At 31.2% G+C, this 27825-nt stretch overlaps 1 protein-coding gene across 7 annotated transcripts in view; it reads right to left on the bottom strand.

Annotated features, from left to right (window-relative positions):
* The window catches only part of LOC129758711 (SCY1-like protein 2), a 248924-nt gene that overhangs the window by 63009 nt on the left and 158090 nt on the right, over positions 1-27825 (bottom strand). For 6 of the 7 annotated variants that reach the window (XM_055756307.1, XM_055756305.1, XM_055756306.1 and 3 more), the window contains 2 exons: positions 26632-26649; positions 18298-18447 (listed from right to left, as the gene is read on the bottom strand). In XM_055756307.1, the coding sequence (XP_055612282.1) occupies positions 18298-18447; positions 26632-26649 (168 nt within the window). The remainder of the gene's footprint in view (positions 1-18297; positions 18448-26631; positions 26650-27825) is intronic. The other variant, XM_055756309.1, reaches the window with a different exon arrangement.

A 27825-nucleotide genomic window follows, 5' to 3' on the forward strand; every position in this document is an offset into this window, starting at 1 on the left:
CATATTGATTAGATTTGCATGTTCAATGAGTGGAGTAATTGACATAGACAAATGAAGATCTACATCATCCAGGACTACAATGAAAGCTGAGAAGTGGACGACAACGTTTGATTAGCAAGTTTGTGTGTAGGCAGTTTTAATTGACACCAGAGAACACTGCAAAAGTAGACGACACATCGAACAAGTTGCTGCTGGGATTAGTAGGTATACACACGCTTAATGAATGCATTAAAGCTGCTGAATGCTCATCTGAATCTGTCTCGATTGGTACATCGATTTCCCTTGTCACTTGGAGTGTGGATGGAGTGTGTTTGTCTGGAAGTGTCTCTGTTCACTGTTCAGGTGATGTCACAAAATGGATTACGCCTGTTTTAAAACCCTCAGGAAGTGCACTTCAGTGCCTGTTTCGACGATTGCACTTGGTCCAGATTACTGCGTGGGAAACCCTCGACTGATACTGATACGTCCGTACAATTCCTCCCACAATCCAGTCAACCATGGAGAAATTTCTCCGGGGGCCATTCGTGTATACATATTTGCTGGGAATAGGGAATCGGATACGAACTTGAACTGGAGGCAAACCTGTTTCCGTATAGAATGACTACCTACAACTTAAGCTAATTAAAATTTTATGTTAATGCCTGTATTATGTTGCAACTTCCGGACCGCTTTTCTCGTCACAATTTACGGGGCGCCACCAGTTGGCCAAAAAGAGTATGGGGCAGGACCGTTCCAGCCAAGGTGAGACTTAGAAAGTTGTGTGGGTTCAACTTTTCCATTCACTAAAACGAAGACTGTTCTGTTATTCGCCTGAATGACTGCTTTAAAATTGTCTTGCTGAAGTTTTTTTTTAAACATTTGTTTGAAGATGCCATGCCATTGTATTTGCTTGATTCTAAGTGATAATTTTTAAGTTTAAGCCAGTCAGTGGTTGGTCAAACATTATTTCAGTAAAAAATCTTTTGTCTGAAAATGAATCGAAATAAGAAATTTTAGGAAACAAGTCAATTCACAATTATTGTTGTAAACATGTGAAAAAAGTCTCTTATTGAAATTGGATTTTAATTTTCTTTTGACAAGTTCTTATAATGATACAATGATTCATTTTTCCACAAAAACAAATTGATATAAGATTACATTATTTTGAACATACACATACTCTTCTGTACAGAAAGCTGATTGATGAAATCGAGAATCATTAAACGTAAAGATCAGAGCTCAAAACGCAAAAGAAAATATGACCTAAAATGACCGAAGAGTACCGCAAACTGGAACATAATGTAACACTTTTCAACTTTAATGGCTTCTAAAAACTTAATGTTCACAGACAATCATACCGCTTGTACATCAAAAGTTTTGAGGACATCAAATTAATGTAGTCAAAAAACTTTTTGATTTCACCAGTTATTTTTAAATTAACTAAAACATGCGATTTTCACCCATTTAAGAAAAGGGGTAAGTTTCAATAAACTTTGTTTTCAATTTGATGAAATTATTTTATCGGCTATATCGGTGAAATGATATATTCTTTGAGAAAATTGAAAATTTATAGTTTTTGATATATTTGTGACGTCACAACGCATAAAGCACCAATTGCAGTAATTTTTGATTTTGTTCGAATTAAATTTTACGTTTTTTCTGTCTGGTGTTGCATACATTTAGGGGTTAAAAAATACTACAAAAAATTCTTCTAGCTGAAATTATAAAAAAAATGTTTGCATGGTTGAAATGTTAAAATTAACAAACTCGTGATCCAAAACAATCATATGAAAAAGCATATGAAAACGAGATTAAAAAGGTGGATCTTTGACTTGCATTTTGATGCATTTTAGCCCAGACTGGTAGTTGACTTATAAAAATATTTATTTAAAAAATTGGTGATTGTCCGAAAAATTTTATTACATCTACAGTATTGGTATAGGTCATTAAAGCAATATAAGATTTGAAGGTGAAATCATTAAGGCAATTTGCGTACTGGGTGCATTTTTTCACGGCATCGAAAAATGTAAAATTTATGTTTTAATTTTCTATGAGAATCAAAAACTTTAAAAAACTATCTCACGATGTGAGAAACTATGTCATCATCACTTTGTTATCATTGAATGATAACTTTATTACATTATTAAATGAAAATTGAATAAGTGTTGAGCGAATGTTGCATCTAGACCACTGCAAAAACGACTTTTTGCTCCCATATATTTTTTTGATGCCTTTTGCTTCACCAAGCATCAGTGTAAAATTTGAGATTATTTTGTTGATTCCTGAGTGAGCGCAACGCGTTTCAATTTTGTATGGAAATTTGAATGGAAGAAAATCCAGAAAATTCAAATGGGCTTGAAATGAAGTTGGTCTGGTTTTGACTATTCTGAAACTTTATTTTTTGCTAACATGACAAGGAGCTAAGCATTTCATGAAAAAAGTTATAACCATTTCAAAATAAAAAAATCTGAATAAAAAAACAGTTTTTTTAAGATTTTTTTTATTCTCATCCTACGGTTACACAGATTTCAAATAAGCAGTCGAAAACGCTAAAACTTAAAAACAAAATGAATTTTGAAATGAAAATTTTCGGATATCATCGATTTTTTTTTTCTGGGGTACAAGTTAGGTTTGTGCATTGCTCACATAAAATGCACTAATAAAATCACGGAATCTTTTTCATCTAAAGATATATTTTTTGCAACTTTCAGTACATCTCTGGTGATTTTTGAATGAAAAATTTTGTTTTTCCATACAAATTCCCATGCAATATAAAAACTCGTTACTATTATTCAGGAATGGATTGATCGCTTCCAAAATTTTTATTGCTATTTCTGGCAGCAAAAACAAGCAAAAAAAGTTATGGGAGGTGTAAAAATTTAAGAATTTGAATCTTCTATACCGTCAACCGTCAATTCCTCTTGTACATTAAATCTTTTAAGGCTGATGAGACACCAAATTGATGAAGTCAGAAAAAAATATTGGTTTTACCAGTTATTTTAAAATTTTCAAAAACATGCGACTTTCACCCTACTCAAAAAAGGGGGTAAGTTGCAACAAACTCTGTAATTAATGAAAAATCAAATGAAAACGTTTGAAAATTGAAAGTTTTTTATACATTTGTGACATCATAACGCAAAAAGTACCAATTATAGTAGCTTTTGGTTTTGTTCGAATTAAATTTTACATTTTTTTCTGTCAAAAATGTTTTTTTTAAAAAAGTGTTAATCTGCTGCATACATTTAGGGGTAAAAAATACTACAAAATTTTCTATTATCTTGAATCATGTAAATAAATAATATGTCAAAAATTTTAATGTTAACAAACGCATGATGCAAAACAATCACTTTCCAGCATACGGAAACGCAATTCATGAGATTTAGTTCTGATTTGCATTTTGTTGCATTTTTCCCCAGTCAGCTAACTGAATTATAAAAATATTTATTTAAAAAAACTTGGTGATTGTCCGAACAATATTTATACACCAACAGTGTTGGTATAGGATAATGAAAGCAATATAAAGTTTGTAGGTGATTTCATTAAGCCAATCCGTCATACGAGGTAAAGTTTTTTACGGCATCGAAAAATGTAAAAAATTGTACATCTATTTCCCGATTTTTTAAATTTTTTATTAGAATCAAAAACTTTAAAAAACTCTTTCACGATGTTAAAAACTATGTCATCATCAATTTGTTATCATTCAATGATAACTTTATTACAGTATATTAAAATAAAAATTGAATGAGTGTTGTGGTATACAAATATTGCATCTAACCCTGCTTTTGCATGATGCCCCGTTTGACGGTATAAAGCTTGCAGCGATCTAGTTGCATCTAACCATGCTGTTGCATGATGCCCCGTTTGACGGTGTTGATTTTTAATTATAATGAAAAATATTCGTTGTATGGATTCCAGATAGCTTTTTGTCGAATCATCAGATTTTGGTTTTATTTTTTTTCGGAAACAAAAAGCTACTTTCTTTGAGCTCAGGTGTTTCCATTTCATGTCAAGTTTAGATCTTGTTTGAAAATATCTAACATCATCTGGCTTCGTCATACAGTTTACCAATAGGCTCAACATCGAATAACATATTAATATAACGTAGTACAAAATAGCATAGTAAATAGTTAGACTGACCCATTTTAACTTTTTTTTTAAATGAAGGGAATTCTGGAAACGACGATTAGTCACGGGAATAGTCTTCGATTCGACAGACTTTTTTGTCAATTCAAGTCTTCAAAATTCTTTCAAAAGATAACAAATTAGGCCATTAGGAATTTATAACCTCAGAAAAATATAAATTAATTTATAAGATCAGAAATTGAAAGTCAATAGTGATATAAAAATTTCTAATTTAAAAAATTTGTGTCAAATTTGGGAAATCTGTGGTTTGCTCGAAAGTCAATGATATTACATAATTTTCTGTATTTTTTGCGTTTCGATTACAGTCGTTTTACTATCTTTATGACAATCGCGACTTTATATCAGCGTTGCAGTTGGAGGAGAGTGATTGAAATGCTTATCCAACTATGTTTACTCTTGAGCCCGAATTCACGGACATCGGCTCAGGAGGCAACTGACTTTTCAACTGAGTTATATCACAAGCCACATATAATTTTCTGTGCTTTTGGCAGCCTTGTTAGTCACCTACTCAAAATTTCAACAAAGGAAGACGGTTCCAGAGATTGTGAAAGCCAAGGTGGCTCCAGAGAGTGCAACTACGTATTAGATGTAAACGAGTTTTGATCACCGCCGGTTTTTTTTATCTTTTTAAGTTGATATTTTTCGGTGATTTTCGAATCAAATTATAACAATATCTTAACGTTTCGGCCTACTAGACAATTTCGGCCATCTTCAGAAACCTTTATTTGTTTTTTTTTTCTGCGCTTACGAATTGTATTGCCGCGTGCTTCTGCAACGGCTGTCTTATTCGATTTGAATCCAAATTTTAACTGTAGGGTTGAACATTCTCGGCGTCGGTGTCGTTGTGATGTCGGCTCTTGTATTTGAGGTCGTCGTGTTTGAATCCGTCGGTCAGGTTTCTGAAGATGGCCGAAATTATCCAGTAGGCTGGGAACGTTAAGAAATGGCTATGATTTGATTCGAAAATAACCAAAAACTTAAAGGGATAGATAGAAAATTCTTTTGTTTTAAGCATACACAGCATAAAAAAGTGTAACGATAAACGATGTTATGTTTGGAGATTACGGATTGCTGTTGCAATAATGCATCTAAATGATGTGCACAACGTGAATACGCCGTGAAGTGTAATATTACAACCTTCTATGTGATATCCGCATCAAGTAGTCAATGTTTTCTTCTGTTGACGTTCAAATTTGATTTCATTTCAAAAATTAAGAAACGGATTACGGATCTCAACTGTATTTGTTTCTCTTGTAAGTACTAGGGGAAAGTCGGGTAAGACGGACACAGCGGGTAAAACGGACACTTTCAATATTTCGAAAATTACAATGTTTGGCACAAATTTAATGATGGGAATATGTTCGTCTAAGTGTATCAACACTTTGGATACCTTGTGTTTATTTATAGCATGTAAGGTCCCATAAAAGTAAACAAAATAAACAAAAACTTTGAGGATCCATTATCTGATGTAATTTTCTCTCCTTCTAAAAAAGTTCATAACTCGGAAAATTTTCAAAAATTTCAACCGTTTTCAAAGGTAGAGTGTTTATTAAATTTCTTTTTAACCATTCGGAGGAAAATCAGCGAATTTCGGTCAAAGGGCTAGAACAACAAACGTTTTGAAAAAAAATTTGCTAAGGCGGGTAAGACGGACACCTCAAGGTCGGGTAAAAAGGACACGGACAGTTTCACCAGGTATTTTAATTTTTTTCATCGGTTTGTTCCTCCATATGCCTTCAGAACACCTTGGTAAGAGCTATTGTCGGTCGAAAAGCACTCACCATCTCAAACAGGCCATAAAAAATGTAAAAATATTATCTCTGGCGAAGAAAGCGACTATAAAATACGAAATTCCGAAACCACACTGTTTCGCTTCTGGACTCGGACCAGTTGGTTCCATTTAGATTGAAAAACGTTTTCAAAAACTTAACTCACAAAAATATCTAATTTTAAAGCAGTTTTTGCGGCAAAATGTACCTATTTTGAGCAGTGTCCGTTTTACCTGACCATTTTTGAAAAGTGTAATTTGCAAGCATGTTTTGAATAGCTATAAAAACAGTCTTGATGACGGAAATTTACTAATTCCAATGGTTAATGCGTTAGCAAACAACCTAAACTGCCCATCTGCACGAAAACTGCGATGAAAAAAGCTCTTATTTTCTATTGCGATTCTACCTTAGGGTGTCCATTTTACCCGACTTTCCCCTACTAATATTAATTAAAAATATAAGCAAACCCACAGCTCCAAAAATAAATTACATTATTTTTTTATTTTTTAGGAAATTCTTTGTCTCCAAACAGCCGGGTACATCAAGACAATGTAAAATTAAGTACCTTTTGCGACTCAGGTTATGTGCTGGTATTTGATGTAATATCGCAATACTTTTTTTTGCTGTATAGTATTAAATTTTGCTGCAGCAAAGGAATTTTTGATTGCAATAGTTTATGTAACCATTCCGATACTACTTTTTCAGTGTTCACAGTTTACAAAATATTTGTAGTAGATAGCATCAGTTTTCATAACAGTCGGATTTCGCGCAAACTCGACACAGTATTTGGCATGACCCTCTTAGAATTGGATAAAACTTTGTGTGTGTATAGTCCTCACGTAGTTTAGGCACTTGGCATACTTAGTTTTCCCAAAAAAAATCTTGACTAACATTTGAAAAGGGCCAAACTTTTCAGGCCAACTTTTAAAACTTTTATAACTTTTTTGAAAATGTTTAGCTAAAAAATTACAATTCCTATATAAATGTGTTCTATGGGAGAGTTTTAGTGAAATGATTGATTTTTTAGAATCAAAAAATTGACAAAAAATATTTTAAAGTCTTACATTGAGAAAAATGCATTTTAAAAACTAAAACTGAATTTTCCGAAAAACGCCAATTTTTTTCTAAGACGGGTAGTAAAAATGCTTACAAATCGTCCATACATTGCAACTCGTGCATATTTAAGGGAAAAAAATTTCTAACAAAAACTTTTCCAAGTCCATACTGAAATAAAATATATTTTTAGTATACAATTTTAATTCGAAACTAAAAGTTTATTTCAATAGTGCAATTTTTTTTAAAGAAAATAAATAGTGTAGATTACCTGAAGCTTGTTTCTATAGTATATGGTATTCAATTCATTGCTAAGTAGACTGAGTCTATTTGAGGTCATTTTTTAAATTTCTCAATCCCTGGGGTCTAAAAAGCTTCGTTTTGTTTCAAAACTAATTTGCAAAATTTTTAAGTAACGTTTACATGATTAAACGTTAGTCTGTGGCACAGTTTCATCATTCTTCTTTGCTTTCTTTCGCCAACATCTTTTTTTTGAATGTGCATACTAAATTTATACACAATACTTAAATGCACTTGTTTGTACCTAACGATTATATAAATGGTCAATTATAATAACAACTCGAAAAAAATCAAACGTGGACAGTGTTGAAAAGTAGTTCGTAAACATTCATCACGTCCATACTTCTTTATCGCAGATTAAGAAGTCTAGGTGCCGTGCAGGCATCAATAATCCAAGGTGCCGTCAGGACAATTTACGTAAGTTAACAATGAATGTGATCGAAAAAATTCATTCCATAGAATATAATCATGAGCTGGATGAAACATTGCGTATTTGTTTGTCATGCCTGACTACGATACTGCACAACAGAAGTGTTCCTAACAAAAAAAAAACGGCGCACGATTGGAAACAGCACCAATCCTTGTATTGACGATTCATTAACTAGTTATCATGATGAAGATGATATACAAGATAAAGAAATATGTCGCAGCTATAAAAATATAAATGGACTGATTTAGCTGTTTATGTCCCACTTAATTGATATATTTGACGGATTTCACGCCAAATCGACACGAAGCTGGCATGACCTTCTCAGAATACAATAAAACTTGTGGGCATCAACATCTTACGTAATAAAGTAACTTGGCATACTTAGTTTTCCCAAAAATTATCTAGACTAACATTTGAAATGGGTCAAACTTTTCAGCCAAAAACTTTAGAAACATTATAATTGTGAATTATTGGAAATAAAATGATCAACTCTAAGCATCTGGTCATTTTTATTGAGATTTATTCAAACGCTCTATAAAGGTCGATCAAACGGAGCTCCCCCCTCCATCTACAATTATTGCGACACTATGCTTTATGTTTGTTCTTACTTTCAAATATGCCAAGAGTCAATGGGTTACCATAATGATTAATTAAGTTTTATCATGTTTTTCGATTTTCATAACAAAACATAAAAAAGTTTTCATAAGAATTTTTTTGAGCAATCACTTTACGATGTTCAGATGAGTTGTAGACCACATTTTTCCCATCACGACCCATCACCACAAAAAAAAATTTCATCGAATACTGAGATGGCCATTTCTTTTAAATCGACTTTAAGTTTTTAGTAGACTAGGGTGGGGTAAAAGTACGAGTCGGGTAAAAGTACGTTTTGAGATTATCTTAAACCGGGAACAGCAAAAATTAAAAACTCTGGCGTGGATTGATAGTAATTTGGACTGCCTTCATCCAGACAAAATCTTTTTGGAAAAATTGAAAATACTCCAAAAAATGAGGTAAAGCAGCTTTTTTGCCCAAATTATGAAATATTTAAAATAACCGCAAACATGTTTGAGCAATAAAAAATCTGGCTTTCAATGAAAGTTTTAATGTGTCTGTTTAGTTGTTTTCAACTACTAGCAAATGCCGAAGAAAGAATTTAATTAATATGTCTCTGTTTTGCACAATAAACTATGAATCACAAGAAACCTTGAAGGGGCATAAGTACAAACTGCAAATGGGGAAAAACTACGAATGATATACAGGGTCTACTGAAGTAAATCTGAACGGAAAGTTTTAACTTTCTACAAAGACTTGCTCGTGCGAAAAATTGCTCAAATACGATGAGAACTGGATTTCGTAAACCTGTTGAACATGGACAATTAGTGAAGAGCTCCAAATCCGCGCAGGTTGCTCGCCCATGTATAGGATTTGTATCAGAAGCGAACACAGTAGTAAGCAAAGATTGATATTAAATAATTTTCCTCTTGACTTCATGCTAAATTATGGAATTCTGAATGGTCGTACTTTTACCTAACATCATTCGAACTTGCCCCAGAGGTTCGTTTCGATAGCAGTTTGGCATTTTCACTACTGCTATCAAATGCGTTGATCGATTATCTTCGTATTTTTTTTAGAAAAGAGATAAAAGTCTAGGGAATCTAATGCTGTTCATGGTTTTTAAAAAAATAACTGCAAAATTTTCTAAAAATAGGATAGCACTAAGGTAGTACTTTTACCCCACCATACCCCATGCATTTTTCCAGTGACTTTACCATCGATTATTACAATCTAAGCTCGTTTTTCTTCGAAATCAGTACAATGAATTCAACGAAGCAGTTTCAGGACAATCACCAAATTTTTTTTTTGGATAAATGTTTTTATAATTCAGTAACCACTCTGGGCGAAAATGCATCAAGATGCCAATCAAAGATTCACTTTTTTAATCTCGTTTCCAAATGCTGGAATATAATTTATTTTGAATCACGCGTTTGTTAATTTTAAAATTTTATCCATCCAAACATTAATGTTTATGGTTTCAACTAGTAGATTTTTTCGTAGTTACTTTTACCCCTAAATGTATGCAATAGCCTTATGCTTTCATGTGAAAAACTTTTTCTACAAAAAAAATGCCAAATTTATTTCCAACAAAACCAAAAATTACCGCATTTGGTACATTCTGCGTAATGACACCACAAATATATCAAATACTATAAATTTTCAAACGTATTCATTTGATTTTTTATTAAGCACAAAGTTCGTTGCAACTTGCTCTTTTTCTTAATATGGTGAAAATCGTGTGTTTTTGTAAATTTAATAGTAACTGATGACCAATTATTTTTCTGACTTCGTCAATTTGATGTCCCATCAATCTTAAAACTTTTGGTGTACAAGCGGTTTGATTTTCTGGGGACATTATGTTTTTAAAAACCATTGAAGTTGAAAAGTATAGCATGATGCCCCAGTTGACGGTATAACTTCTCATTTTTTCAACATCAAGTAATTATGAAAGGGTTGCAAGTCTTTTTGTGCAGCTTTATAGTTCGCGAAAAATCGCTGTTGTAATGTTCTGTAAACTTGAAAGTTTTTAATTAGTTCCAACGGGCGTTCAAAAGCAACTCCGCAATATGGGATCTTTGAAGTAGATTTTAAAGCTTAGAACTTCAACTTTTGCATAAACAAACTAATCGTCACTTGCTAAACGAAAATGTGAAGTACATATTTAGTTCTGGAAGGACTTTTTAACAGCTTGAAAGTGGAATAAAAGCAGAAATTAAGAACCGTAGAGTTTTTTTTTTCAAGAAAATCATCACATCAAGTAAAATCGTTGAACAAAAACAGCAAGTATGTAAATAGCTCGATTTTGAAGCGGTGAATACGGGTTCGAGGCTTGGTAAAAACATATTATCTAAATCTGAGTTAGTAACAAATATCTATGTTTGATTAATTTGAAACAAATTTGCGGACTAGAGAACTTCAAGGCACATGAGGGAGCGAAAAAGTATTTTTTTGTTCGATTTTTGTACTGCTTTAAAAAGTGCGTTCTGAAGCTGGTTAGTAGTTGCTTAGCAGTCAATTTAAAAGTTCATTTTGCTTCCTAAGTATTGATCAGAAAAGAAATCGAATAACAATACACGATTGAACTGATCAAACCTGAGAGAGGAATGTTATCTTAACTTATAGTTGCTTGGGCCGGACAACTGTGTTCGATGATTAGTCTTGATCTCGAACTCGTGAACATCGGCTCAGGAGGAAACTGACATGCCAACTAAGCTGTATCACAAGCCACAATCATTGTACAGCTTTTTGAACAGTTAGGTAAACCAGACACGGGCGTCACTTTTCAGTTGATATCGAAAAAATTCCATATATAAGTAACATATAGTTTCTTACTTCAGCTTTCTCAGGCTCTAAGTGAATGTTGATTCTCTTGGAGCACTGATTTACTGCCTTATTCCCAAAGCATGTTTTTTTTTTCAAAAAAAAAATCTTCGACTTTGAATAACTTTAAAATAAATTATTGTGGCTGAATATTGTCTAGAAACAAACAGAGTTTTAGCGGAAAAAGTGTTTCAGCGGAAAAAGTGTTAGGGTCATTTGAACCCCGACGGTATAAATAGGTATAGGGTAACGGACTTATTTTGGACCGGGTACATATTTTGGACCACCTTGTAGCTTTTTGCCAATATTTCTCTCATAAATCATGTTATTCATAAAAATTTTAAACAAATCAAGTTAAAGCTATTTCTTTGAATTCTAATCATACCTAAAATTTTCTTTAAGTAAGCTGTTAACGGAGAGAAAATTGAAAATAAAGTTTTGATTTTTCACAGTTGGACCGAATCAGGGCCATTTTAGGAGGACGTGCCATTATTGGAGTCGACTTTCAAGAGGTTTGCGGCATAGATGTGATGAATTTTACAAATACAAACATGTTCACAGCTATGATAAAACACGTGAAAAATATTTTGCAAGCTCGAAAAAGCAAAATAACTGGTTTTAAAAGCAATTTGACCCATGTCGAAATAGGTCCTACTTTATTCCTTAGGGACTTATTTTGGACCACTCAACATAACCTGGGTATTAAACTTGCTGTTAAATATTCATGAACGTTATAAGACGTTGTACGACGATATAAAAGAATTATGCACACTATTTCAATCTCTCATTATGAATAAAATTTGGAATTTAAGCATGATTTTATTCAATCAACTCGCCAAAGCCCCCTAACTCGTTATTAGCTGAGGTTCAATGGCATCAATGGCTACATCAATGGCAATTGTTTAATAAGCAGTTGTTAAAAGCTACAGCTTAAAGAAGCCTCAAAACATGAAAACTTGGAATTGCACCAATTGTTTATTAAGTCATTGTTTTTTATGCTTCATGATAAATTATTGAATGTTTGGTCTAAAAGTTTCAAACATTTAGGATTGCCAGTAAAATGAGTGCATTCAGGAATGATTTTCGAGGAAAAAAACTTGGGTAGGTAGAAGAAACGAAATATAAAACCCGTCTAAAGGAGGGGTTTGGAAAAACACGACAACAAATCGGCAAATATGCAACGAGTTTAATTTTTGGAAAAGTTGAAATATCTCAATTAATATTAGAACAATTTTATCAAATAATATATTCAATTAAAGCTATATATGTTTCAAAACTTGGGAAAAGGTGGTTGAAATGTAAAAATTTTACAAGCGATAAAAGTACTAAAAATCTAGTTTTTCAGCCCCTGTGGTTATGCAATTAAAAAAAACTGTTGGAAAATTACTCCAACGATAAATTTTATCCTAGAACAAAGTTAGTATTAAACTTAAAACTGAATTTTTGTGAAAAAAATCTGGCTTTTAGATGGCTAAAAAGATAACATAAATCTCGCACATTTTTATTTTTTGAATCTATCTATAGAACTGAAGCCAAACCAAATCCACTAAGGTTTTGGAAATCAAAATGCATCAATTGATGTCGCGAAGTTCATGATGTCAGACTTTCTCAACTGATGATAATTGGGTCGCCTGAAGGAGATTTGCGTTCTGAAAATTGAGCCTAAAGATAAGCCAACTGGCCAGTATTGAAACTGCAGAACAAATTTCATCGAGATTTCAGTGTGCTGTCAGAATTTTCATCACATTTGGAACACACTATATAACAGAGGAATTTTACTGTTTTTACTCTATTCTTATCGAACATACAAAACTTGACTAGTCTATAACAATAAAAAAGACTAAATAAATGCGCATCAATCGCTGTCGAAATAGAGCAAAATTTATAAAAAAAAAACTTATTTGGTTTAAGGGTGGTCCAAAATAGGTCCAAAGGGTGGTCCAAAATAGAAACCTGGTGGTCCAAAATACTGACCAGAGTAATGATCGAAGAATCGTGTTTTTAGGCTTAAATCTTGTTACATTACAACAAACGACGATATTTTTCGATAGAAAAAGCCTTGATCTTCGCGATAAATGGATAAAGCAGACGAAAATTGTAACATATGCTTTTTTATTCCAGAAAATAGCATGGCCCCTTCCCAAAGCGGTCCAAAATAGGTCCGTTACCCTACCACATACGGTAACAAACCTATTTAGGACCGCTTTGGGAAGTGGCTATGCTATTTTCTGAAATAAAAAAGTACATGTTACAATTTTTGACTGCTTTGCCCGTTCATTACGGAGTCAAAGCTTTTTCTATCGAAACATATCGTCGTTCGTTGCAATGTAACAAGATTTAAGCCTAAAAACGCATTTTTCCGATCATTACTCTGGTTGCTATTTTGGACCACCAGGTTTCTATTTTGGACAACCCACTGGACCAATTTTGGACCACCATCAAACTAAAAAAGTTTTTTTTTTATTTTGCTATATTTACAGGCAGCGATTGATGCGCTATTATGCGAATAATTCAGTAAATCTTGTCTTTCTTATTCTTGTGTTCAAGTTTGGTTTTTTCGATAAGAATAGAGTAAAAATAGAAAAACTTCTCCGTTATATAGGGTGTTTCAAATGTTTTGAAATTCTGACAGCACACTGCAATCTCGCCGATATTTGTTCTACAGTGTTAAATACCGGCCAGTTGGCTTATCTTTTGAATCAATTTTCAGAACGCAAATCTTCTTCAGGCGACCCAATGATAAGTTAAGAAAGTCTGATATCATCAACTTAGCGACATCAACTGATACATTTTGACTTCTAAAACCTTAGTGTATCTGATTTAGCATAAGTTTTATAGAAAACATAGATTCAAAATGATAAAAATGTGTGAGAATCATTCTATCTTTTTAACCATCTTAAATCCAGATGCTGAAAAATTCAGTTTTATCTTTTAAACAACTTTTGTCCTAGAAAAAAAGTCGTTGTAGAAAATTTTTCAACAATTTTTTTTTTCAAATTGCATAACCACAGGGACTGAATAACTAGAATTTTAGTACTTTCTCGCTTGTAATTTTTACACATTTCAACAATTTTTCTCAACTTTTGAAACATATATTGCTATAGGTAAATACATTTTTGTAAAAAATGTCCTAATGTTAAATGGGATGTTTCAACTGTTACACAAATTAAACTCGTTGCAAATTTGTCGATTTGTTGTCATTTTTTCCGAACCCCTCCTTAAGACGGGGTTTATATTTCGTATCTTCTACCTAACCAAGTTTTTTTTTCTTAATTTTTTTTTTTGATTTTCATGAAGCATAAAAAATAATGATGTAGTTTAGCGCAAGACCAGTTTTTTCATGTTTTCATGTTTTGATGCTGCTTATCAAAAAGCTGCCGTTAATGTGAATTTTTAAATTAAAGCATAGTGCACAAAAAATAAGTTAAAACAATGGTTGGCTTGGTTTTTTGCCGATATATGAACCCCGTCTAAATGCGAGTTTGGGCTTTAGCGTGTTGATTAAATAAAATTATGCCAAATTTAAAAATTTAACTTATAATAAGTGATTGAAATAGTATCCCCAATTCCTTCATAGTCGTACAACTTCTAATTATGTTCATGGACAATTAACAGCAAATTTAATACCCAGGTTATGTTGATCCAGAACAAGTCCCTAAGGAATGCAGTAGGACCTAATTTCGACATGGGCGAATTGCTATCAAAACAAGTTTTTTTAGTTCTTCGAGCTTGTAAACTAGTTTGCAAGTGTTTTATCATGGCTGTGAACATGTTTGTTCGTAGTTGTTAAATTTATAACAGCTATGCAGAAAACCTCTTGAAAGTTGACTTCAATAATGGCACATCCTCCTGAAATGGACTTGATTCGTTCCAACTTTGAAAAATCAAAATTTTATTTTAAATTTTCTCTCCCTTATCAGTTTATTTAAATGAAATGTTTGATATAATTAGAATCATAATTATAAGAGAAATAGAATCATTATTTAAAAGAGAAATATTGGGAAAAAGCTTCAAGGTGGTCAAAAATATGTACCCGGTTAAAATAAGTCCGTTACCCTATGTGTTCGAAATCTACAAACTTTAAAAAATATTATTATGAAAAAATACGTAGGGGAGAGTGGGGTATCGTGGGCCATGGGGAAACGTGGGCCACTTTTAATATCTCAGATGTGTGTTGAGATAAAAATCTCGAACCAACTGTCATCGTCGTCGCTTTGCGTGAGCCTATATTTCTATATGTTGTTGACTTAAATACGCATCATATCCTTCTTTTATTTATCAAGCTAAAAAAAAGTTAGAAAAATGTACTTTCATAATTAAAAATACACCCGCTAATTGCATCGATGGAGAACCTAAAATTCATAACAAAAATATGCTCATACGCTTATGATCTTAGTTTTGGCATGATCTTTCACGTGGAAAAGGAATTTTTAATGAAACTTCAATGAGTCACACAAACGCAACCAATTTGCAAATCATAGCTTGTGGGGAATCGTGGGCCACACATCTTGCTTCACCTATATTATTAAGTTTTTATACACATTCAGAACTGAAAATACGTTATAACTATATTTCAAGTTTTCTTATGCCAAATGAAGAGTTATGAAAAATATTTTGTCCATCCTATATAAGGAATTTTGCCAAAACTTTCGCGAGCCAGGTTTTGGAATCTCTTCGATCATACACAGCTCTCTTTTTTTATTTCATCATCTGAAATTGCTTTAAAATAACGAAATTAATTATAAAATCACATTTTTGGGTCAACTCATAAATTTTGCAAGTTATTTGGTCAATTTGGATTTAATGGCCCACGATTCCCCACCATTTTTCAAAATCCAAAAAATATTGCTTTTTTTTAAAATAGTCAGAATTTGGGGAAAATAGCTTATTTAAATTTAAAAAAAAAATACCTTTTGATACCTTGAAAATGTAGAAAACCATACCATTTTTTATTTTCATTTTATCTTTTATAATAAAGAAGTTATGGAACAACGAAAAAAAGTGGCCCATGATTCCCCACTCTCCCATACATTTCGAAAAAAAAGTCATGTATAAAAAAAATGCGAAAATCAATTATAGTAGGAGCTATAGACATTTGAAGTTCAAAAAATGTCATTTGACCTCCTCCGGTACGTTCAGTGTTTATTAAAAAAAACAGTTTTTTTTCTCTCCAAATTCTGCATTTTGAGCTCTGATCTAAGTCTTATAGACTTAAAGTTATTTTTATTGTCTTAAGTAAGATTAAAACTTAAGGAACAACTTCAGACCAATCGAAGCTGTTCTAGCATTTACGTTTTTCGGAACAGCCACTAACAATTGATTCTCGTTTGGGGATAAAAGTATTGGGTTATGATTTCAACAGGCAAAACTAGGGCACCGCATTTGGACAGCGTGCTGTAACTGTGAATGGACGGAATGCTTTCCAATAATTTTTAATTACAGACACGAAGGCATTTCTTGCCAACTGGAAAACAGCAAATTTCGCATTCATGATAACCTATCGCGAAAGATCTTTCCTTTATCGACCATCAACAGAAGCGGTTTTTTTTATTCTACAAGAAAACAGTGGAAAAAAAATCTCCGTATTAATTATATCGTTTCTATATCTTACAAAACTTTTGTTTATCTTAATACTACCGGACGCCCCGGTATTGTCCCTTATCACACTGGAAGGCTTCTTTTTTTTCCCTCTGGCGGAATTCCGTGGGTATGATCTGCGTGCTACGAAAAGAATAGATCTTTTTTTTCTCTCTTCTTGAACCTCGAATGTTAATGACTCTCGGAAACTCAATTTTGTGCAAACAAATTTGAATTTGTTTGCATCTTTTATTTTTTTTCGGTCTTTCTTCCTTGGGAATGTAAATCGTAATTTTGCTCGTCTTCGCGAATCAGTCTTTATTTTCTACGGACACGAAATCATCCTCACTCTTTCCGACCGTATTTTCAATTCACGCACATAATCATTTTCCAGTTAGTAGGTAGAGGGTAGCTTTAAAGTCACCGGAGATGAGCTTTCGCTTCCAATTTTCGCATCTTTTACCCTCTTGATTTTTTTTTGCCATTTTTTTCTTTTGCTCTGACGATGTACCTAACTTCGCACAAATGGTATTCGAGTGCGATTTTCGATGGATCGAGTTGAAGAGTTTTTGGATTTATTTGCTTTTCTATACACGTTTGCTTGCTTTCGATTATAATTTAAGGATGTGTATAAATATCATGCACACGTAAACTTGCGGAACGAAGGAGCGAACGAAAAAAATCTGTTTCGACATTCATCCTTTCTCCATCTTTCGGGATTCGCCACCCTTCGGATGATCTCTTTGTTGGGGTTGAAAAATTTAAACCGTATTCATACTTTAGTGTACTTACGTGACTCGTTTCAGGATTGTACATTTTCGTAATGGAAATTACACTTTGCTCAAAGGTTCAATTAGTTTCTGTACACGGGCATCGAAATACTATCAGTGAAAGGGTTAGCTTACATTTCTATAAATACAAACGTCCCTATAAGCCGCATGGCCTTTGGTTCGGACCCTCTACGACCTCTGCCCGGGACACTTGACCCAGGATTTCAAATTGTTTTGAACGAGATTTGTCGTGTGATTGGTAGGGGAACTTTTAAGTTCGGAAAGATTTTCAAGCTGGCTGCAATTTGTTTGAGTAGGAAGCAGAGGAAAGATACGGGTGAAGAAGTTTGAATGATTTCTATGGAATAGGAAGGATAGCTACATGAGGAGATTGTGAGTGAGATAGTTAGAGAGAGAGATTGTGTTTACGATTGGCCGCTATGACTAACTACGGCTAGACTAAATAGATGTGCTGATGTAAAAAGTGTTGACAAGATTAGAAAGATATCACACTGTGTATTGTGTTATGGATTGAAAGTCCCTACAACGAGACGCTTTCAAGACGAACGACATAGAGTTTGTAAAGAGATTAAGAAAATAGCAACAACAATGGATAAAAGTTTTGTTTTTTTTTAAATGTTATTGATCTTAGTTTAAAAGTGTGAGGGTGTAGAGTTTACGAATGTCTTTAGACGGTCATAGATTCTAGGGGAAGAACACTTTGAGGAGTTCGAATGGCTTAAAGCTAAATAGTTTAACCACTAAATGTAATATTGAGTGACGGACACTTTCGTACATAATTGTTTCGAGTTTGACTACTAGAATTTCCATTGAAAATAGACTGTTGAACCGGACTTGCGGCACCGGAGCCACCACCGTAACCAGTCAGTTGTCTTACCATGCCGGAACCGAGCTGCTGCAGCAGACCGGATCCGGAACCAAGCGGGCCAGACGAGAGCACCGTCGAGGTTCGGCGGCTTCGGATCGACTGCATGCTAGACGAGAGCAGGAACGGCACGCTACTTGACGTATTTGGCATCGAGCCGCCCTGTTGTGAGGTTTCGGATGAAACGAGGGAAGGAGGGAGGGAAGAAAAAGAAAACGTTGATTAGAATTTTGTACCATTAATCCACACACGTCCTCAGTCCTGAATTTCGATTTTAATATCCCCATATATTAGGAAACGCTCTACTTTGTCAACACAATCCAGAAAGCTGTTCGTAAATAAGCCGTCAGGGGCATGGAGTTTAAATTTAACGCTATCTCAGCACAATTTATGTTGTTCTCCAAATATTAGAAAGTCAAAAGAACAATCGTTAAACAGTAATTTTGAACTTTTTTTTGTAAACGCCTTTTTGTATGCTATTTTAAATCGAAATCAAAAACAAACAATTTATTTTTTCAAAAACTCACAAATTATAATATTTAACATCTTAGTAACGATGATAATTAGAAGCCAGAAGTCGAAATCAGAAAGTCAGGAAGTCTGAAAATCAGAAAGTCAGTGAGTCAGAAAGTCAGAAAGTCAAAAAGTCAGAAAGTCAGAAAGTCAAAAAGTCAGAAAGTCAGAAAGGCAGAAAGTCAGAAAGTCAAAAAGTCAGGAAGTCATAAAATCTGAAAGTCAGAATGTCAGAAAATTGAAAAATCAGAAAATCAGAAATTCAGAATGTCAGAAAGTCAGAAAGCAGAAAGTCAGAAAGTCAAAGAAAACAGAAAGTCAGATAGTCAGAAAGTCAGAAATTCAGATAATCAGAAAGTCAGAAAGTAAAACAGTCAAAATTTCAGAAAGTCAGAAAATCAAAAAGTCAGAAAGTCAGAAAGTCAAAAAGTAAGAAAATCACAAAGTCACAAAGTCAGAAAGTCAGAAATTCAGAAATTCAGAAAGTCAGAAAGTCAGAAAGTCAGAAATCCAGAAAGTCAGAAAGTCAGATGGTAAGAATGCAAAAAAGTCAGAAGGTCAGAAAGTACGTAAGTCAGAAAGTCAGAAAGTATGAAAGTCAGAACGTCAAAAAGTCAGAAAGTAAGAAATTCAGAATGTGAGAAGATCAGAAAATCAAAAAGTCAGAAAGTCAGAAATTAAGATAAACAGAAAGTTAGAAAGAAAGAAAGTCAGAAAGTCAAAAAGTGGTGAAAGTCAAATGGTCAGAAAGTCAGAATGTCAGAAAGTCAGAAAACCAGACAGTCAGAAAGTCAGAAAGTCAGAAAGTCAGCAAGTCGGATAGGCAGCAAGTCAGAAAGTAAGAAAGTCGGAAAGGCAGAAAGTCAGAAAATAAGAAAGGCAGAAAGTCGGAAAATCCGAAAGCCAGAAAGTCAGAAAGTCCAGAAAGTCAGAAAGTCAAAAAAACCAGTAAGTCGAAAAGTCAGAAAGTCAGAAGCTCAGAAAGTCAGAAAGTCAGAAAGTCGGAAAGTCAAAATGTCAGAAAGTCATAGAGTCAAAAAGTTAGAAAGTCAAAAAGTCACAAAGTCAGAAAATCAGAAAGTAAGAATGTCAGAAAGTCAGGAAATCAGAAAGTTTGAATGTCGAAAGTTCCAGAAAATCAGAAAGTCAGAATGTCAGAAAGTCAAAAAGTCAGAAAGTCAGAAAGTCAGAAAGTCAGAAAGTCAGAAAGTCAGAAAGTCAGAAAGTCAGAATGTCAGAAAGTCAGAAAGTCAGAAAGTCAGAAATTCAGAAAGTCAGAAAGTCATAAAGTCTGAATTCCAGAAAGTCAGAAAGTCTGATGGTAAGAATGCAAAAAAGTCAGAAGGTCAGAAAGTACGTAAGTCAGAAAGTCAGAAAGTCAGAACGTCAGAAAGTCAGAAAGTAAGAAATTCAGAATGTGAGAAAATCAGAAAATCAAAAAGTCAGAAAGTCAGAAATTCAGATAAACAGAAAGTCAGAAAGAAATAAAGTCAGAAAGTCAGAAAGTGAAAGTCAAATGGTCAGAAAGTCAGAAAGTCAGAAAGTCAGAAAGTCAGAAAGTCAGAAAGGCAGAAAGTCAGAAAGTCAGAAAGTCAAAAAGTCGGAAAGTCAGAAAATCAGAAAGTCAGAAAGTCGGAAAGCCGGAAAGTTAGAAAGTCAGAAAGTCTGAAAGTCAGAAAGTCAGAAAGTCAGAAAGTCAGAAAGTCAGAAAGTCAGAAATTCAGAAAGTCAAACAGTCAGAATGTCAGAATGTCAGAAAGTCAGAAAATCAGAAAGTCAAAAAGTCAGACAGTAAGAAAGTCGGAAAGTCAGAAAGTCAGAAAGTCAGAAAGTAAGAAAGTCTGAAATTCAGAAAGTCACAAAGTCAGAAAGTCAGAAAGTCAGAAAGTCAAAAAGTCAGAAAGTCAGAAAGTCAGAAAGTCAGAAAGTCAGAAAGTCAGAAAGTCAGAAAGTAAGAAAGTCAGAAAGTCAGATAGTCAGAAAGCCAGAAAGTCGGAAATCAGAATGTCAGAAAGTCAGAAATCGGAAACTGGAAATTGCAAATTGGAAATCAGGAATCTGGAATCAGAAAGTCAGAAATAAGAAATCAAACAATTCAAATGAAAAAATTAAGAAATTGCAGTTGTTTAATTTTAAAACAAACATATTGAAACTGGGTACTGGTTTAGATGTTTCGAATTTGAAATTAATTCGAGATTCTGAGTCAAAATTAGAATCTCAAACTAAAGATTTTTTATTGAAAATTTTGGATTAAAAAGTCATAATTTTTATTTATAATCGGTACGAATTTTAAGTTTATGTTTCGACAGTTAAATAACCAATGAGGAAAATTTCAACGAAAAATGGAGTTGTGTTGACTTGTTCACATCACACATGGTACACTTTTATTTTGAGAATAACTTCATTTATAAATTCATTCGTAAAAACGTGAATCTAATTTCGTGAATCGCATAAAATGAATTTGAGATGACTTCAACAAATTGTTGTTTCGGCTAATGTGGTTTGACCAGCAATGCTTCCTAAAATAATCACCCAAATAGCTTCATAATTAGTGAATGTACCATGTGAATTGTGTCGCGTTTCCATTTTATCAAAAATAACGGCCAATTTCTCGGGAATCGATGGCCTTAAATTGTGCCCGATAATTAGCTCATTCATGTGTTTGCTCATTCATACTTTTTTGCCGGTGGGAAATGCTCTCTCTCACAACCACAAATTCCCGGATTCGTACATTTTTTTTTTTCATTCAAATCCACCCAGCGCCTTTTCTTGCAAATATTTATTTTTCCCTCCTGAAAAAGAAGACTGAATGGAAGAACCGAAAACTAAACATAAAAATCAAATGTTACAGTTGCAGAACGAGATGATGATCATGTAAGTCAAACTCCGAGCATTAACTCATTCCATAATGCAAATAACACATTGCACGAACGGCTTTCCCTACGATGTCACATGGCAGCCTCTAGGATGTTGAAGAGAGTAGAGTAACTTGTTCGCTTTTTTTTTTCTTACTGTGCTATGATAGAGAGAAAGAGTGGCTTTTTCGCAGTATAATCCAGAAAAGTTTCAAGAGAAGCTGATAAAGTGTCGGAAAAATAGGGTTTGAAGGTAGGGATAAAAAATAAAAGAACTAGCAAGGAGTGTTAGTTATGCCAGAGCAAAAGTTAGCGCTATTCTTCCTTTCAATCATTTATACAGTCTCATCGAAGCGTAAAAACTTTGCCATACGAGTTGATCTAACTAATGTATCCTGTAGGTACCTACACCTAACTTTGCTCAGAAGTGCTTTAAGTTTGAGGAGGGGCTATGAATACTTACTAGAAATAGAATTGGCTTGCAATCATATAGAATCGGAAACCTGACTAAAACTAGCATGTATTGATTTTTCAGCAATTTCTAACGACGAATTCGAACCTATTTGAAAAATACTCATGAAAGTTTCGAAATTTCCAATGACCTCGTACCTACAAAAGGTAACGAAAATCAGTCAAACACATTAAACATAATATTATTAAAAAATAATATAATTTTGCATTCCCTAGGAAATTGTATAAATTGGAAGGCTTCTGAACGAAGAACATAAAAGCACCTTCTTATATGCAATAAATGTTTTTGTCAATATTTTGAGCCAAATATCCTCTATGAATTTAAATTTTGAACATTTTCATAACCAATTAAAACCTTATAATCAATTTAGCTCTTCATTTCATTCTGAATTTTTAAATTAGAAGAAAAGAAATCGTTTTTCACACTTTCCATACATGATGACCTGAAACAAATTTGTATCATTATGAGAAGAAATGTAGGAACGAATTTTTGTAATATTTGTAATTTTGTATTTTTTGTAATTTTTAAATTTTCGTAATTTTTGTAATTTTTGTAATTTTTGTAATTTTTGTAATTTTTGTAATTTTTGTAATTTTTGTAATTTTTGTAATTTTTGTAATTTTTGTAATTTTTGTAATTTTTGTAATTTTTGTAATTTTTGTAATTTTTGTAATTTTTGTAATTTTTGTAATTTTTGTAATTTTTGTAATTTTTGTAATTTTTGTAATTTTTGTAATTTTTGTAATTTTTGTAATTTTTGTAATTTTTGTAATTTTTGTAATTTTTGTAATTTTTGTAATTTTTGTAATTTTTGTAATTTTTGTAATTTTTGTAATTTTTGTAATTTTTGTAATTTTTGTAATTTTTGTAATTTTTGTAATTTTTGTAATTTTTGTTATTTTTGTAATTTTTGTAATTTTTGTAATTTTTGTAATTTTTGTAATTTTTGTAATTTTTGTAATTTTTGTAATTTTTGTAATTTTTGTAATTTTTGTAATTTTTGTAATTTTTGTAATTTTTGTAATTTTTGTAATTTTTGTAATTTTTGTAATTTTTGTAATTTTTGTAATTTTTGTAATTTTTGTAATTTTTGTAATTTTTGTAATTTTTGTAATTTTTGTAATTTTTGTAATTTTTGTAATTTTTGTAATTTTTGTAATTTTTGTAATTTTTGTAATTTTTGTAATTTTTGTAATTTTTGTAATTTTTGTAATTTTTGTAATTTTTGTAATTTTTGTAATTTTTGTAATTTTTGTAATTTTTGTAATTTTTGTAATTTTTGTAATTTTTGTAATTTTTGTAATTTTTGTAATTTTTGTAATTTTTGTAATTTTTGTAATTTTTGTAATTTTTGTAATTTTTGTAATTTTTGTAATTTTTATCATTTTTGTCATTTTTGTAATTTTTGTAATTTTTGTAATTATTGTAATTATTGTCATTTTTGTAATTTTTGTAATTTTTGTAATTTTTGTAATTTTTGTAATTTTTGTAATTTTTGTAATTTTTGTAATTTTTGTAATTTTTGTAATTTTTGTAATTTTTGTAATTTTTGTAATTTTTGTAATTTTTGTAATTTTTGTAATTTTTGTAATTTTTGTAATTTTTATAATTTTTGTAATTTTTGTAATTTTTGTAATTTTTGTAATTTTTTTAATTTTTGTAATTTTTGTAATTTTTGTAATTTTTGTAATTTTTGTAATTTTTGTAATTTTTGTAATTTTTGTAATTTTTGTAATTTTTGTAATTTTTGTATTTTTTGAAATTTTTGTAATTTTTGTAATTTTTGTCATTTTTGTAATTTTTGTAATTTTTGTAATTTTTGTAATTTTTGTAATTTTTGTAATTTTTGTAATTTTTGTAATTTTTGTAATTTTTGTAATTTTTGTAATTTTTGTAATTTTTGTAATTTTTGTAATTTTTGTAATTTTTGTAATTTTTGTAATTTTTGTAATTTTTGTAATTTTTGTAATTTTTGTAATTTTGTATTTGTAATTTTAAAAATTTTGTATTTTTTGTAATTTTTGTAATTTTTGTAATTTTTGTAATTTTTGTCATTTTTGTAATTTTTTGTAATTTTTGTAATTTTTGTTAATTTTTGTAATTTTTGTAATTTTTGTAATTTTTGTAATTTTTGTAATTTTTGTAATTTTTGTAATTTTTGTAATTTTTGTAATTTTTGTAATTTTTGTAATTTTTGTAATTTTTGTAATTTTTGTAATTTTTGTAATTTTTGTAATTTTTGTAATTTTTGTCATTTTTGTAATTTTTGTCATTTTTGTAATTTTTGTAATTTTTGTAATTTTTGTTATTTTTTTTTTATTTTTGTAATTTTTGTTATTTTTGTAATTTTTGTAATTTTTGTAATTTTTGTATTTTTGTAATTTTTGTAAGTTTTGTAATTTTTGTAATTTTTGTAATTTTGTAATTTTTGTAATTTTTGTAATTTTGTAATTTTTGTAATTTTTGTAATTTTTGTAATTTTTGTAATTTTTTAATTTTTGTCATTTTTGTAATTTTTGTAATTTTTGTAATTTTTGTAATTTTGGTAATTTTTGTAATTTTTGTAATTTTTGTAAATTTTTGTAAATTTTTGTAATTTTTGTAATTTTTGTAATTTTTGTAATTTTTGTAATTTTTGTAATTTTTGTAATTTTTGTAATTTTTGTAATTTATTAATTTTTGTGATTTTTGTAATTTTTGTAATTTTGTGTAATTTTTGTATTTTTGTAATTTTAGTAATTTTAGTAATTTTTGTAATTTTTGCAATTTTTGTAATTTTTGTAATTTGTGTAATTTTTGTAATTTTTGTAATTTTTGTAATTTTTGTAATTTTTGTAATTTTTGTCATTTTTGTCATTTTTGTCATTTTGTCATTTTTGTCATTTTTGTCATTTTTGTCATTTTTGTCATTTTGTCATTTTTGTCATTTTTGTCATTTTTGTCATTTTGTCATTTTGTCATTTTTGTCATTTTTGTCATTTTTGTCATTTTTGTCATTTTTGTCCATTTTTGTCATTTTTGTCATTTTTGTCATTTTTGTCATTTTTGTCATTTTTGTCATTTTTGTCATTTTTGTCATTATTGTCATTTTTGTCATTTTTGTCATTTTTGTCATTTTTGTCATTTTTGTCATTTTTGTCATTTTTGTCATTTTTGTCATTTTTGTCATTTTTGTCATTTATGTCATTTTTGTCATTTTTGTCATTTTTGTCATTTTTGTCATTTTTGTCATTTTTGTCATTTTTGTCATTTTTGTCATTTTTGTCATTTTTGTCATTTTGTCATTTTTGTCATTTTTGTCATTTTTGTCATTTTTGTCATTTTTGTCATTTTTGTCATTTTTGTCATTTTTGTCATTTTTGTCATTTTTGTCATTTTTGTCATTTTTGTCATTTTTGTCATTTTTGTCATTTTTGTCATTTTTGTCATTTTTGTCATTTTTGTCATTTTTGTCATTTTTGTCATTTTTGTCATTTTTGTCATTTTTGTCATTTTTGTCATTTTTGTCATTTTTGTCATTTTTGTCATTTTTGTCATTTTTGTCATTTTTGTCATTTTTGTCATTTTTGTCATTTTTGTCATTTTGTCATTTTTGTCATTTTTGTCATTTTTGTCATTTTTGTCATTTTTGTCATTTTTGTCATTTTTGTCATTTTTGTCATTTTTGTCATTTTTGTCATTTTTGTCATTTTTGTCATTTTTGTCATTTTTGTCATTTTTGTCATTTTTGTCATTTTTGTCATTTTTGTCATTTTTGTCATTTTTGTCATTTTTGTCATTTTTGTCATTTTTGTCATTTTTGTCATTTTTGTCATTTTTGTCATTTTTGTCATTTTTGTCATTTTTGTCATTTTTGTCATTTTTGTCATTTTTGTCATTTTTGTCATTTTTGTCATTTTTGTCATTTTTGTCATTTTTGTCATTTTTGTCATTTTTGTCATTTTTGTCATTTTTGTCATTTTTGTTATTTTTGTCATTTTTGTCATTTTTGTCATTTTTGTCATTTTTGTCATTTTTGTCATTTTTGTCATTTTTGTCATTTTTGTCATTTTTGTCATTTTTGTCATTTTTGTCATTTTTGTAATTTTTATCATTTTTGTCATTTTTTTCATTTTTATCATTTTGTATTTTTTTTAATTTTCTCTCTTAGAATATACCGACAAAAATGACATTTTTGTTATTTTTGTCATTTTTGTCTATTCGAATAGATTCGAATTTTGGTTTTTCTTCAATTCTTCGTTGAAATGGATGTCCAATCTAGTTCTAATGACTTATTGATTCTAGTTCTATATTTTTTAAATGAATTTTACTGTTAGGCTCTTTTCATAAAACCAACGTGAGTTACTAAACGGTCCAAAATATTGTGCTAATTTTAAGACTCATTCACACAGCTGTCTCCATAAGACCTAGTCAATAATGGGATGGTTAAATGTGAGGAGAAAACTTAAGTCCGAACAAAAAACTGATAAGAAATCGAAGAGAAGAAAGTAGTGACAGAGTACTCACGATCATGCTCCGTGAAAGCTATGAAGGAAAGAAAAACTCATGTTTACGTTTACATGAAGATGAATGTTTCATTACGCTCTACGACGGCACAATGTTTGATTTTGGCGCGAGAATCACACACAATAGGAAACGAACGAGAAACAATGAACGGAAATGCTTGGGGCTTTGGGGAGGTTTTTTTTTTATCACGATTTGACACAATGAATGTAGTTGAATGGGTTCAATTGATGGAGGATGATTGACATAGAGCTAATTTTAACTTGAATAGTTTTTATGCCACTGGTGTTGTTTATTGAAAAAAAATGCATTTTCAACAGAACATCTGAGAACTAGCAACACTACCAACAAAACGTAAAATGAACATGGCAAAGTAAACAAACGGACCAAACGGAACGAATTATCAACTTAAACGAAGCCCCTAACCAGAAATGCATAAGACGAACAAATTTCCATCACGCAGTCAGTTCAGTGTAGTACCAAAATGCGACATCCGCCGAAAAAGAGCAACGGAAACGAACAATAACAAGAAAAAATGAATAATTCAGGAAAAGTTCAGTTCAACATGCGACTGCCCGTCATCAACATCATCATCAGCAGCAGCGGGGCGACCTGTTGCAACATCCTGCCCAGGATTGGAAAATGTCAGAGGAACGACGCAAAATGCGTGCTGCTGGCGGAAACACTAACATCGACGGACGTTATTTTATTTGGACGAGTGTGTTCTGTGTAGGTATGTGGACCCAAATGGCAAGTCGTAATGGAAATTGGTTAACTTTCAGCCATCCGGTGGTTTTTGGTTCCATTTCGGGATACGCGAAACGAACAATTGAATATGTTTATCCTGCATTTGAAATTGTTTGACGTTTGGTGACCTAACTTTTACCCTACATAAAGTACGCAAAATGACCTTCTTTTTACCTCAAATACTTGATAAGTTAAACAATACTACCGACTCATAACTTTTTCAGGAAGTTTTGTCTATGATATTTTCAATTCAAGGACAGCGAGAGATTTAAAAAATATTTTCATAGTGATTTATTGTCAAATTATCAAATTGATAAATATCCTAGGGAAACACATGGTGCCATGTTTAAAAACTGATTGTGGAAGAACTTGTCGTCCTGAATCCGATTATTTGTTAGATTTTGCAATCATCTTCATTGTTGATGATATGGCGCATGGAATTTTATAAGT

The sequence above is a fragment of the Uranotaenia lowii genome, chromosome 3 (assembly GCF_029784155.1).
Source record: "Uranotaenia lowii strain MFRU-FL chromosome 3, ASM2978415v1, whole genome shotgun sequence".
Classification (NCBI taxonomy): domain Eukaryota; kingdom Metazoa; phylum Arthropoda; class Insecta; order Diptera; family Culicidae; genus Uranotaenia; species Uranotaenia lowii.